Source organism: Pleurodeles waltl, chromosome 7, assembly GCF_031143425.1.
Source record: "Pleurodeles waltl isolate 20211129_DDA chromosome 7, aPleWal1.hap1.20221129, whole genome shotgun sequence".
In the NCBI taxonomy this organism is placed as follows: domain Eukaryota; kingdom Metazoa; phylum Chordata; class Amphibia; order Caudata; family Salamandridae; genus Pleurodeles; species Pleurodeles waltl.
The window spans coordinates 1,378,787,188-1,378,802,423 of NC_090446.1; the positions used below are offsets into that span (position 1 = coordinate 1,378,787,188).

At 43.5% G+C, this 15,236-nt stretch overlaps 1 protein-coding gene across 5 annotated transcripts in view; it reads left to right on the plus strand.

The window, feature by feature from the left end:
* The window catches only part of PPFIA3 (PTPRF interacting protein alpha 3), a 400,966-nt gene that overhangs the window by 276,467 nt on the left and 109,263 nt on the right, over positions 1–15,236 (plus strand). For all 5 annotated transcript variants that reach the window (XM_069200870.1, XM_069200869.1, XM_069200871.1 and 2 more), the window contains one exon: positions 10,249–10,406. In XM_069200870.1, coding sequence (XP_069056971.1) covers positions 10,249–10,406 — 158 coding nt within the window. The remainder of the gene's footprint in view (positions 1–10,248; positions 10,407–15,236) is intronic.

Sequence of the window (15,236 nt, forward strand, 5' to 3'; positions counted from 1 at the left end):
AAACTACTCCATATCTCCTTTTTTAAAGATTGACGGGTGTTCTGTCTTAAAATAGAGATGTAACAAAATCAACTATTATTAAAGCATTTGAGTGAGTTCTTCTGTGCATCTGCAATAGAGATTTTGTTGGATTGTATTTACAAGTATTTGAATTCCCAATACTCTTAATTTGAAATAATTCAGATTGGATCTTTGTTTGAAAATTATTTTGATTACCCTCTTATATATTTGCTTCCATTCCATCTGCTAATTTAGAAATAGTTTACAAAACTGCTTTTATCCCCAAATAGTGGATAACCTTAACTTTATTTGTTAACTTTACACCGCTTCTCCAGCAACTATCTACTAATTTAAGCTTTTATCTTGTGTTCCATCCTCAATAATATCTGAAGTGCATGCATATATTCCCACATAAAAGTATATGTTCCAGTAACACACACTTTCTGTCTTGTGCCTAAAAACCAATGTAAAATGTCCACACTTTCGATTTTATGTTATCTTCAGTTTTGAAAGGGAGAATTAACTTTACAGATCAGCAATGCGTGTTTAGCAGCTATTTGATCACCTAGGTTTATTTTAGATGAGCAAATAAATGTGTTTGTGAAGGCACAGATTTAGAAATTATTGAATTTGCTCACAGCAAAAATTCTGGCAGTATGATGGAATTTCTTTGTGAGCAAAACTCGATCTAGTGACAGGTTTGTGAATGTGCTCGTCTGGTTCATCAGCAAAAGTACTTGCACACCCTTAAGCATGCAAACTGGTAGCCATGTAGAAGTGTATTAGCCAACATAATCAACATGGTAATTTCCCATGTTGATTATGTTGGTAAATGCACTTCTGTCAAGGGCAGGATTAAATGCGTTGTCAAGATGGGAATGGAAAGGGAACATTCCCTAAAATTAAGTGGTATAATGGAAGGAAATTTAAAACAAAATAATGTACAAGTACAAATTCACTTTAGGGTCACATTTGCACATGCAGAAACACACACACACACATTATGTTTTCAAATATTTCTTTGAACCTGAAACTCTTGTACAGCAGTAGTTCTTTGGGCCATCTTAAAAATTAGAAATTAGAACTGTGCTCCAAACATAGGAATAGCCATAAAGTAGCACGTTTCTGAATTTCTCCATGGACCTTTGATGAATTTAGTTTCAGGCATTCAAGCATTTTTCAAAATAAAGAAATTAATTATACTACCTAATCGTTTGAAGTTGGCCCCCTCCAACATGTGTCAAATTCACAGAGCCCTCTCTCCTATGAGTAAAGTGTGACTTAACTTTTCTAGAACACACATTCTTACGTACCCAAACTAATCCACTGGGATTAATGTGAACATGTACGATTTAGCCATCATCATTTGAATATTATTCATTCTTTTTTCAGGGAAGGAGCGGCAGAATGTGTAAAACAAAATATTGCAGGGTAATGACAGAAAAAAATGGTTGGAAAAGTGTCCTTGTTTTAGAAAGGTTATATAGCATGTTTAGAGCAGGCTTCCAAAATCCCAAAAATTAGATTCACAAGTGTCCCAGTTTGTTTAATTTTGTTTTAATTTTTGATCAGAACAGAACATTTTCAGTCTTACTGGACATTCATTGTTTGCCCCTTCTTTACCCTGATCATGCTACATTCTTAATTGTTTTTTTTTTCTGCTGGTTAATAGACAGCTTCGTTCACACTTGTTGCGAGAGGGGCATTTCCTAATAAGATCAAAAAGTGTAGTAAAACACTATTTATTAATTTGGGTGCTTCTCATACTGGCTTAGCAACATTTAAGCACTCCCAAGCTCGATGGGATAGTGTCATGTACCCACATGTTGTCAAATATCCCACAAGCACCTTCTCAATAGGCCAAAAGTGCACTCACCTAGAGATAAAGCAGTGCTTCCTGCCTCTCCTCTCAGAAATGTTTGTTAAGGATATTGTTAGGCTTTCTACATTGAGATAGCTCATAACTTTGATTATATTAGTGAATCAAGTCATACTGCAGAACTGGTGCATAGGTGGTCCAGGCCTTTCTGCAAAAACTTATGTCACTGCGATTCCATTATTCCGCTCATTTGCATTCTTTCCAAATTTGGTCTTCTGGCTTTTCAGCCAACCATTGGTGTGCCTTGACTGTTGTACATTTTATGCGTTTTATGAATAATAATTGAGGTTCTGGGGTGAAGAGAAGAAGACATGCTTTGTGGTCCTGTGTCATCCATTACAAGAATAATTTTCGAATTTTTTAACTATACTCGTGCATCCCTGCAAAAGTCAGGAAAATGAACGAAGCAAAACTTCTTACTCTTAAGTGTCAACGTGAACTGTGGTCTGCAAGTGCAGTGTTTTATGGTGTTATTAAGCAGTCTGGGTATGCTATAATTAATTTATTTTATTGTACTGCTTGACCCTAACTAGTTTTATTTCTTTGTTTTCCTTTTGCTGATTTTAGAAGGGGCTAAGAACAGCATCTTAGTTTTTAATGTAGTTTTTAAAATAATAATTGGGGTTTGTTTAAGAAATACCTGGTCTGCCTGATCCCTCAGTCAGTCGCATCTCAATCTAGGGAACGTGGCCCCCTCAACAGAGTGGTAGCGACAGCAGTTACTTGGAACTGCTTGCCCTTAACCAGGCCCTCAAAGCTTTCCTCTAGGTCTTTCTGGGCAAGGTCAACACAGGTAACATGACTGTCTTGTATAACTTTGAGATGCAGGGTGGCCATACTCCCTTTTGATCTCCCACGTAGCAGAAAGGATCTAGCACTGCGCACTCCACTGCAACATTCACCTAATGAAGGTGGGAGCATCACCCAGGGTAGACGGTGACTGCTCAGAAAGATACATCAGCAGTCCACAAGTCAGAACTCAACCCCCAGGTTCTTCATACGTATGTCCATCATTGTGGCATTACGTGGATAGACCTGCTTGCTATTCCAAACAAACATTTGCAATACAATAGGTCTCACATGTGCTTGAGTTAGAGCTATTGGCATTGTAAATTCATAACTGGATTTTATTAGCCACATAAATTGGTCAACTCTGCCTCATAATTTCATATTTTCCTGCCATATAATTCCAGTGGCCCTGCATATAACTAAATCACTTCCATTTACCTTCTTGTTCTATCTGCAGCAAAAAATGAGAATGTTGCCATTTAGCATCTTAATTTAAATCTGTCATGCTAATCCCAACTGAATAACACTTTCACCACCCCGCCATCAGAGTTGCTGGCTGTCAACACTTCCCCAAAAAACAAGACACAATACCGCCAGAGAGGACAAATAAACTAGAAGGGTCACCCAAACATATTGAGTGTTCAAACGGTCATCATGTGGGAAGGATGTTAAGTCGGCCTGAATCATGGTCATAATTGTAATAAGGAGAGATTAGTAAAACATATACAATTATCATATAAACCTTTATCTGAAATAAACTTTTGGTTCTAGACTGAAATGCTCAAAACAGCTCCTAGAGGACACCATAACAAAAATATAATTTGTAAGAAACATGGTCATGTAACCATATTGTTAGCCCTTAAAGGACTTATCCCCATGAAAAAAAACAGGAGAAATTAATACAGTGTAGCCACATATGTAGCCCCTAGGGGTTGTTTTTAGGGCTACTCCAATGATATTACAAACAATGCCTTTAAAACAAAACATCTCTGAGCTGTAAAACAAAGGTTTTAGCTATGAGAAAGCTTAAAAGACACTGAATGGTGGGAGGGGTTATTAATTTGGGGTCCCCACTAACCTAGTGTGGGGACCATGAGATTATGTAGACACAAAGTGTTATGAAGGTAGTCCCATTGTCCTAGGACCACGACAGTCTGAGTTATGAGCAAAAATGTTTGTAAAAGTAATGCCCTAGAAAACACCACATTGAAAATAGCATTTGTAAGAAACATGGTCATCTAACTATATAGTTAGCTCCTAAAGAGCATATCCACACAAAAAGAAAATTGCAAAAAATAATGCACTGTAACCATATATTTAGCCCCTAGAGAGCATAGTGCATTACACCTTTTCAGGGCTGACGGCCAACTGCAACAATACTACAAACAAGGCCCTTAAAACATTAACTACTCTCAGCTGCAAAACAAAAGTTTCAGGCATGAGAGCTTACAAAGACACTCAATGGTGGGAGGGGTTATTATTTTGGGGCACTCCCAAACCTAGTGTGGGGACCCAGAGATGACCTAGATATAAAGAGTGTGTCATGCTGAACGTTTTGGTGGTGGTCCCATTGTCCTAGGACCCCCACAAGCTGAGTTATGAGAATTGTTTTTAATAAAAGTAATCCCTGCCAAGAATTATGGGGCAATTTTCCCAATTGCAGTGAATATTGTAGTATTGTCTCTTCCGCTGTGCCAGGAGATCCGCTTTCGCTTTGAGGATTTCTGTTTCACCTAAAACATTGACCAATTTCAAGTGTTTTAAGGGGAGCCACAAGAAGTGACTCTGATTAGGTAACTGTGAACAATGTGACGGGCGCTCCAATACTGCCAATCGAGTTCATGCTGTTGTGCCTGTGCAGGCTGTGAGCACCATAGCCGCCATGCACCACAAAGGAGAGAGACAAAAGAAGAAAAAAAATGGTTTGCCCATGCGGAAGTATAGGGGCAGTCGTGTGATAATCCATGTAACTGGGGCAGTCTGCAAGGCGTGACAAAAACAGCCTCACTGCTGGACAAAAGTAGAGCATTTACAAATTACATCAAGTGATTTTTGAAAGGCAAGCCCAGGAACGAATGAAAGTGATGGGCGTGGTTAAAAGCCCACAATACTTACAACAGGTCACAGTGCTTGTGCTTGAGACCTAAAAAATGGCCTAGCAGACCATAAGACAGGCCCACAAACAACCCAAAAACGGGCCCCCATAGCAGTCTATTGGGCACTGCCTGGCCCTTGAGCCTGACTTTGTATGTCACCTGAAGGACAAGTTGTAAATGCCCCTCGTACTGAACTGGAAATAAAAAGTGTCATTCACAGCAGTGAGTTGCCTCTCTCATTAGCCAAAGTGGGCAGAAACATCAATAGAACCCGCCAAAGTTATAGGGTCAGGGAACAGTACGCCTGCTGGGCTGGGGGCAGAGCCTGTCAAGTCTCCTGTAGGGCATGATAACATGATAAGACCGACCCTATCCTATCCTTGTTGACTTTCAGACGAACAGGCCTATCCCATCAAGCATGTGTAGGCCAGCCATCTTATGAGAGATCAAAGGGAGACAAGTGGCCAGGAGATGGGAAGGGAAAGAAGGAAGGGGAGGAAGGACACGAGGGGATAGCAGTTTTGAGGTTATTACTAGAGGGATAGACATAAATCGAGAAGGAGAAAGCTTTAAACAAGAAGAAAAGATAGGAAAATAAGCAGCTGGGTAAATAGTCTGAGGTGTAAGGAAAACAAACAGGAGGGGACTGGAGTAGAAGAGGACTAGAGAAGGTAAGTAGGGGAAAAAGGTATGAGGGTTAAGAAAGAGAGGCATATAGGTGGTTTAGGGAAGATGGGAATAGAGACAAGGAGGAGGAGGAGAAGAAACAAGGCCAAAACAACTGAGAAATAGGAAAAAGCAAAGCACAGCAGGGAGAAAGGAAACGAAGAAAGTGGTTAGAGAGATAAGGAAAACTGGATAGGTGGAAGAAAAGAGTGAAAACTAAATATAAGGAGGGGTAAAATCCCCAAAAAGCAAAGAAAATTGTAGACCTCATAGATAAAGGAGCGGCTAAGGGTACTGTCGACAGAAATAACATATCTGATTATAAAACCATTATAAAACGATTAAAGAGGATGACTGGGAAATAAGATTCTTTAATAGCCTGGCACCACAGCTACTGTGCAGCCCAATAGTTTGAGTACCTGTACATATTTTTCTCCATTTATAGCACTGAGGATTACTATTTTAAGTGACCTCGTCTGGAAATAACTGAAATTTCATATTCTTAGGATTTTTTTTTTTTTTTTCTCCGGTAACCAGGTGGCATCCGTAAGGGACTCTAGTCTTTTGATTATATTGAAGCGAGAGCCTGGAGCTTGGAAGTTGTGCTCGGGGCCAGTGATACTTCACTGTGCTACGAATCCATCTCCAGCTGACAGTGTTATCATTTTGCATAACTGAAAAATGCGCTGCTCATTAATCATTCTGTCTGAGAATCAAACTGCAGCCAGTAGTTCCTTTCCTTTCAAGCCGTCTGTGACATCAACAGCTCTGCATGAGGCACAAGTACGTGTGTTAATCCTGCACGCGTTCTGTCTAGCAGTGTTCTGTGAATGTACAGAAAACGTGTGTATTCCCATAACCTTTGCTGAGTACTCACTAGTGCTGTGTGTGTAGGAGAGACAAAAGAAAAAAAATAGTTCCCCCACGCTGAAGTATAGCAGCTATTGTGCAATAATACTTGTAACTGGGCAGTCTTCAAGACGTGACAAAAGCAGGGCAGGACAAACGTAAAGCATTTACCAATGACATCAAGTGATTTTTAAAGGCAAGCCCAGGAAGAAATGAAAGTGATGAGAGTGGTTAAAAGCCCACAATACTTACATCAGGTCAGAGCGCTTGTGCACTCGACCCAAAAACACAAAGGGGGTCATTTTAACCCTGGCGGTCCAAGACCGCCAGGGCTAAAATGACGGGGGCACCGCCAACAGGCTGGCGGTGCCCCGCAGGGCATTCTGACCGCAGCGGTTTGGCCGCGGTCAGAAGTGGAAAACCGGCGGTCTCCCGCCGGTTTTCCGCTGCCCTTTTGAATCCGCCATGGCGGCGCAGATGTGGATTCTGACAGCCCATACCGCCATCCTGTTCCTGGCGGTTCTCCCGCCAGCAACAGGATGGCGGTATGGGGTGTCGCGGGGCCCCTGGGGGCCCCACAAATAATTTCACTGTCTGCATTGCAGACAGTGAAATTCACGACGGGTGCCACTGCACCCGTCGCACCTTCCCACTCCGCCGGCTCCATTCGGAGCCGGCGTCCTCGTGGGAAGGTAGTTTTGCACTGGGCTGGCGGGCGGCCTTTTGGCGGTCGCCCGCCAGCCCAGTGCAAAACCCAAAATACCCTCAGCGGTCTTTCGACCGCGGAGCGGTATTTTGGAGGGGGAAGTCTGGCGGGCGGCCTCCGCCGCCCGCCAGACTTAGAATCACCCCTAAAATACCCAAACTTTAGCACAAAGTATCCATGTTGCACAGACAATCAACCTTGGATGAATTGGTCAAGGATATGTACCTATGCTTTTCTGGCTTTCCATCTGCCTCCCTTCATGGTAAGGAAGCTCAGGCAAACGTCCCTCTCATCTTAGTAGCTCCAACCTCGGCCAGACAGCCTTGGTAATCGACTCTCCTGGACTTGTCACTCAGCCCCGATGAGAGGCTACCCCTGAGGCTGGACTATCTCACACAGAGGCAAGGTCAGGCATCTGTGCCCTGGGCAGCTCAGTCTTGCCGTTTGGAATCTGAGGTCCTAGAATTCAGATGCCTTCACCTTCACAAAGATTGTATGTTCATCCTGAAGGAGGCCCTGCATCCCACAACGAGTCTGTTATGCAGAAAAATGGAAGAGGTTCCTATATTACTGCATTTAAAAAAAGGTGGACCCTTTAAAAGCCACAGCCCAGTCGAATGTTACCTACTTTTGCACTTACAAAAGGTGGGCCTTGCATACACCTCTATTTGCCTACACTTGCAAAATAGAGAAAATGTCTCTGTTCAGGACCCCCATGGTTAAGGCTTTTATGAAGGGCCTTAAAGGGTCATACGTCCCAGAGTACCCCCTGCTCTGGTGTGGAACCATAGCATAGTCCTCGCAAGACTCATGCCTGTGCTTTTCAAACGTATGTATTCATGCCGTATCGAGTTCACTCTAGGAAGCTATCTCTTAACTTGGGCGCCTCAGCAAACTGCAAGCACTCTCACTACAGGATCCAGGTCCACAAACATGGGTTGTTCTTAGAACTATGGCTAACAAAACTACAGAGATCCTGGCCTTTCCTGCAGCCGAATTATGCTGTGGAAGAGCACCGCACACATTAATTGTTAACCCCCCCCAGTCCCACCCCCACTTATGTATTATGTTGAGAAGACCAAGTCACTCCAAAGTCAGACCAACTCTTCGTTTACTTTTCAAAGTCCCATATGGGTCATCCCATCTCCAAGGCTCACATAGCCATGTGGATTGTCAAGTGCATTCAGACTTGTTACTTCAAAGAGGGTTCTACATACTCCACCAGGGCACACTATGGCCTTCTATGGGCTACCATGATGTGAACATCACACTAGTGAATATTTGTAAGGCAATCACCTGTCAACCGCTCACTTCTTTGCCGAGGACTTTTGTGTGGACATCTTAGCCCATCAGTCGATGGTGGTGGACCAAACGGTCATCTTGATTTGCATCAATCCCGATGGTAGCAACCACTGCCTGGAGGATACTGCTATACAGTCTGTACTTAGCGTGTTGCTCTACTACTACTCTCTTATATGCTATGAACAGAATATATTCCTTAGTCGGTTTGTATTGTAGAGTGTTGTAGATTCACATGCGTCTGACTTCCTCCCTGGAGGGGTGTGCCTTTTGCTGATCATATATTCAACTAATCACAGTTTCACTGCACATTGTGCTTGTTGCAGCATACATTTTGTTCACACTCCATACATTTTCAATCCTGGTGTGCAGAAAATAATTAAAGATGAGTTGGTGCCCATGCGCAGTGTCACCACATCATATCTCGTAACTTGAAACTCTTCTTTAAAGAAAAACAATTGCCAGGGTCTGAGCCCAACATTAAATGACAGGAGTTTGCTAAGCATGTGAATCCTCAACACTGCACGATGTCAACAGATGCTTGCAGGGTAAATAAAATGTACCTTATATCAACAAGCAGTGTGGGGCTGGAAGTGTACAAAGTCTTGTTCACTGTTTGCGAGTAGCAAAGAGAGTGATTTGTAATGCAATCTGACAACAGGTTGTGGCTGCTTCATCAGCTGTGAAGCATTGCAAGGTTATTATCTGCCCATTCGCACATTGGAAGGTATTTATGAATGCTAGATCCTGCTGTGACAGTGGGCAACTGTGAGGGTACCCCTGCATGCTCACCCTTGCGCACATGGCTACTTTTGACACTGCAATCCCCAGTCCTTTAAAGGGGCAAGGGTTGCAACACTGCAATTTTGGCAGTGGAGTAGAGATGGATGTATGCTGTCCCTTGTAGGCTTTCATGCATGCTGATGTAGCTGATGTAGCATTTCTGACAATCAGCCCAACTATTCATTGCCTTTTGTCACCTGCAGAAAGGTTGTGCTTTCAAAACAAAGGACCACATAATGGATTGCAGCAGCTATTATTGTTTGTCGTCCATTACTTTCCATATTGTTAGTCCATTCCATGAGAGGCATTGCAACCACAACAGCAGTTTATACCGGAGTGCCTGTGTCAGACATCTGCAGACCAGTGAGGTGGATGAGCTGCCACACTTTCTCTAGACACTACTGCCTGGATACAAACTCTGAAAGTGGTTCAGCTGTTGGCCAAGTGGTCTTGACTGAATGAGTGAACCATTTGTACAGTATGCAGCTGCCTAAAATGCGTCTTGGCTAGTCTTGGCGCTAGGTGATCGTTTCTGTTAAGTTGAGTCTGTTGGTAATCTTGTTGGTAATCTTGAGGCTTTGGGATATGTATTTGAAGATTCTGTACTGGATATTGCTATGAAAGCTCCCATGTTGGAGAAGAAATATGTTACCTGTAACTATAGTTCTCAAACACTGATATCTTTCATAAATTCATAGATTCATATGCAACTCTCTCTCCTTCTCGATCAGAGGTCCTGCATCACAACTTAATTTCACACTAGTTCTGTATAAATCTGAAGAACGGAAGTCTCTGGAGGGAGTAACAGAGAAGGCAGTACACTGTCATCTCACTGGCTGAAGATTGGGCCTTTTTTCATGATGTGACTTGGTTACTAAAGTGCATGGTTTTCGTATTGTTTCTCAAGTACTTTTTCTCTATCCTACTATTGAACTGTTACCAGCTCACCAACCTGGAATCTAGGAAAGTTCACAATGATGGAGAACTATAATTAGACGTAAGTAATATTTTTCCTAATTAAGTCACGTAACCTTTACTGTATTTATGAGATACATGCAAAAATGTGTTCACAAATGGGTCATACACACCCCTGCCAAGGAGGGATTGGTCCCTAGGTCTCAGTCAGTTTGGGCACTTGTCCAAGATGCCACGTTTCTCACTCAGTGCTCTTTTCTCTCTAGTCTTAGCCAGGATGGTCTAGGCAGTGCCAACAGTAGCAGCCAGGACTCCTTGCACAAGGCTGCCAAGAAGAAGAGCATCAAGTCCTCCATTGGACGTCTGTTTGGGAAGAAGGAGAAAGGGCGGATGGGACAGATGGGGCGCGAATCGCCTTCACTAGGTAGGAGATGTTACATATAAGCAGTTCTGACATATCAACATTATGTAATAATCTTAGCAGAGCTCATTGTGCACCACAACCCTCGATTCCTTTCTGAAGAATTTACTTTCTTTACTTTCTGTGGTAGTTTGGCTTGTCAGAAGATGGGAGGCACCAGTACCTCAACTTCCTTTATTCGAATGTACAGACAGCTTAAGAGTAATACTCCTCCTCAATTGAAATCATGTTAAACAAACCTCATGCTTAAGTACAGTGATTGGATGTTCCTGTCTTCATTGCAACAAACAATGAATCTACCATGCACAGTCTAATTACTTTCGGAGAAGTACAAAGGCACCAGGCAAACATGTTGAAAGTGGCACAACTGAAAATCTTGAACTTGCAAGGTGCAGTGAAAATCTTTGGTTTATTGTAGCGATCCTTTATTAGACGCTGTTTAATAGCACTTCTACTTTATATTAGAATTGAATGGGTATATTATTATTTAAAACAAAGGTAGGATTTAGGAGGTCATTGGTGTGAAGTTGGAAACATCAGTGGAACTGATTTAGAGGACCCAAGATTTGAAATTGTGGCTGTAAAAAAATGTATTTTGCGCTTTAACAGTTCTGAATGTTTAGTACTTTTAAATACACAGGACTCCTGCTTTCGAGTCTTCCTTGTCCTCCTGATATATTATGCAGATTAGACAGATAGAGCCTGATTAACAAAGGTATTATACACTTTTGAGTACATTTATTATTTTTTAGCTATTCACAAACTTCAGGTGTAAGTTTATTCCAAAAGTGTAACTTGCGCGTCTCCCCCAAATTAAAGGGCCTGGGAGCTGGTCACAAACTGCTGGGGCTATTCACAAAGATAACTTACACTTTTGAATAATTTACATGTGCATTTATTCTTGCATGTTCAATGGCATGTGTGGCTGTAGGTAGACATGCTCTGCATACTCCTGCCATCTAGTGTGGGGATGTGTCCAAGTTGTTTTTCTTCTAGTAAGTTTTTCAAGGCACGTGGTAAAATGACTCCTCCTCTCTGTGATATTGCGCATGGGCATTGACTCCATTGTTAGATTGTTTTCTTTCCGCCATCAGGTTCGAACGTGTTCTCCTGCCCTCCGGTTCGAGACCCCTTCGATCCGTTGTTAAATCCTGTACCCGTTGGGATTGTTTTTGTTCGCATTCCACTCTCACCCTTCGAAAATAGAAGAAAATCCACCCGTCGATTCAACATTTGCCATTTGCGGCCCTGGAGCCTCACCCGTTTGGGCCTTTTCTCATCTAATCAGGTTCAACCAACCTTGCACTTCTAATGGAACGGACTCCATTTCGGTTTTGCCCCAGCTGTCATGCTAAATACCTGCACACTGACCTCCATCAGGTTTGCAACCTGTGTTTGTCTCCCGACCACAATCAGGAAAACTCTGAGGCCTGTTGAACTTTTCGGTCGAAGAAAAAGTTGCGGGATCGTCGGGCATGTCAGAAAGAAACGCAGCGCAAAGACCTGGAAGAGACACCTGACATCTTCAGTCACCACGATGTCAAATAAGAGAAGGCATGGCACAAGCCCTCAGCAGCAGAGGAAGAGGCCATTTCGTACGGGACTCCATATCTGACTCTGAAATAGAGTTCGGTCTACAGATGCATGACCTTCCTTCAGGACAGCGCACAGTGAGAATCCATGCCCCTGTCTAGGCATTCGGAACCGAGCAAAATTATGGCATCTGGGCCACCACTGCCGACAGGCCCTGGTAGGCACTGTACATCTGCTAAGTATGCCCCGCCCTCGGACCCAGCACTAAAAGCCAAGCCAAAACCTCCCGCTGCCGTACCGAACCGACCAGTCTCGGCGCTGAGCCAACCATTTACCTGATCACGCCGAGCAACACCCCGACTTCCACCACTTCAACTCCAACCACCTCAATGCTGAAGCAAAGACCAAGTTCTGACCGAAACCTTCCATTTTGGTATGGAACCAATTCTGGAGACTATGATGGAGAGGCTTGATCTGAAGCAAACGATAATTCACATCCAGTCTTCTACTGGACAAATTATGGTAAAGGCAGTGCAGCCAGCGCCTACTCCATCGAAGCATCAGCTTACTTTTGGGGAGGCAATTGATCTACCCACACCTCCTAAAAAGAAGGACATTGCAAGTAGTCCTCTACAACCACCTTTGCCTGCTTCTCCTCCACCTCAGCCTCCCTCAACACCACCACGTCCTTCACCACACCACTCCCTTAGTGATATAGGCAACATTTCTCCAGAGGGCTCCCCACAGTCTTTCACTGGGGATCAAGGAGGGGGAGATGACACAGATCCACAACTCACAGATCCTTGGGACAGGTATGACATTGACCCCTAGGGGGAAACCGACCCAGACCTCCTACCCAGCTAAGCCTTCACCCCCCGATGATGCAACATCATTCCACAAACTAATCGCAAGTGCAGCTGCATATCACCAGGTCCCGTTGAATAAAGATCCCATTTAAGATGATTTTCTTTTTGAGACACTCTCCAATACCACTAGGGCATGTCAATATCCGCCCATGTTAAAAGGGATGCTCTGTCACTTAGAGGACATTTTAAAATATCCGGTGTGGGCACTCATTGTTACACCAAGGGTGGATAAAAAGTATAAAGCTGCACCCTCAGATCAACCTTACATCAAGGGCCAGCTTTCCTCAGACTCGCTGGTAGTATCCATTGCCCGTGAGAGAGCCAATTCACAGACAACAGCGGATGACCCTCCTCCAGATAAGGAATCAAACCTCATTGATGCATTAGGGAAAAGAGTTGTTGCACACATACCAAACCACTGCCAAAATGCCAACACTTAAGCATGGAACGACAAGGCTCAATGGAATGAAATGGAGGAACTCTTCCAGCATCTCCCTGAGGAGTAAAAGAAAAGAGGTCATCATATTTTCAGGAGTGCAAACTCATTTCGAATAATTCAATCAAGTGTGCCCTTGACACTGTGGATACAGCTGCCAGGGCCATCAATACTAGCATACTGCTGCATAGACACAGTTGGTTGTGCAAATCTGGCTTTAGGCCATAAGTACAACGGACACTCCTGAATGCCCCTTTTGACCAGCAACACCTGTTTGGTCCCCAGGTGGACCAAACTTTAGAAAAGATGAAGAAGGACACAGAGATTGCTAAATTGATGGGACACTACAAACTCACACTCCTCATGGTTTCTTTCTGCGTCCCACATATAAACAGGGCACCAAAACCACACCATCAGAAGCCTCTACCTCCTCATAAGGGCAGCAGCATCATACCTCCCTTTCAAGGGGGTATTACTGAAGCACATATAGAGGAAACGCTTCCGGTCATGGAAAGGGTGTCTCCCCTCGCACCGCACCCTCCACCTCCAAACAGTAACGCTTTCCTTATTCCCCCCGATCACTTAAGATCTGTCAGGGGAAGACTGCAACATTTTGCAAAAACCTGGAAAACCGTAACAACAGATCAGTGGGTTTTGGATATTATCCAACATGATTAATGTCTGGAGCTCATCAAAACACCTCCAAACATCCCACCTTGCAGACACAAAATCTCCACAGAACATCTAACCTTGCTCAAACAGGAAGTACAGGCTCTGTTGCTCAAAGGATCTTTAGAGCCTGTCCCTCTTCAACAGCAAGGCTGAGGAGTACACTCCCTATACTTCCTCATTTCCAAAAAGGACAGTTCACTCTGGCCTATATTAGACCTCAGGACGTTAATTCGGTACATCCTTTCAGAACACTTCCACATGGTAACTCTACAGGATGTGATTCCCCTTATACAACAAGGAGACTTTGTCTGCACTAGACTTGAAAGATGCTTACATTCACATCCCAATACATTAAGCAAACTGCAAATATCTCAGGTTTGTAATAGCGGTTACACATTATCATTTAAAGTGCCTCCATTCGGAGTCACTACCACTCTCTGTATATTCACCAAATATCTAGCAGTAGTCGCAGCACCTCTATGCAGACAGAGTATTCATGTCTTCCCATATCTGGACGACTGGGTCATCACAGCTAATACAAGTCAGTTGTGTCTGCAACATACTGAGTCCAATCTATGACTTCTTCATCAGCTGGGGTTTACAATCAACATACAGAAAGTCGCACCTTCAATCTTCACAGATTCTGCCTTGTTTAAGGGCTATTCTCAGCACACAGCTGAGATTCGCCTACCCCAGTGCAGCCAGGATTCACTACATCACAACGCTGCTTCAACCATTTCATCCCAATTGACACATAACAGAACAATTCAGAGACTTTTAGGCAAGATGGCATCTTTTGTGCCATAGTGCCACATAGAAGACTACGTATGCGACCGCTGCAAGAATGTTTAGCAAGTCAGTGGTCACAGTCATTTACAAGTTCTAATGTGTGGTACACAGCCGCACATATGACTATCTGCAGTGAGGGCCGTTTCTCAACCCTGTTGACCAGATCATTCTCGCAACAGATGCATCACTCACAGGATGGGGGTTACACTTACAGAATATCACAGTTCAGGGTCTCTGGGACACCAAACATCAGACCCTTCACATCATCTACCTGGAGCTTCAAGCAGTTCATCTAGCACTGAAAGCTTTTCTAGCCCACCTAAAAAGCAAAGGTTTCTTGGTGCGGACAGGCAACACAACAGGCATGTTCTATTTACAAAAACAGGGGGAGGGATACTGTCTGCAGTAATCGCGCCTATCGCAGATGATTTGGTGATGGCCAGTACGTCACTACATTCACCTATTAGCGAAACACCTCGAAGGGACAGACAACAACTTTGCCGACCTCCTCAGCAGGATGCAGCAACAAGTCCATGA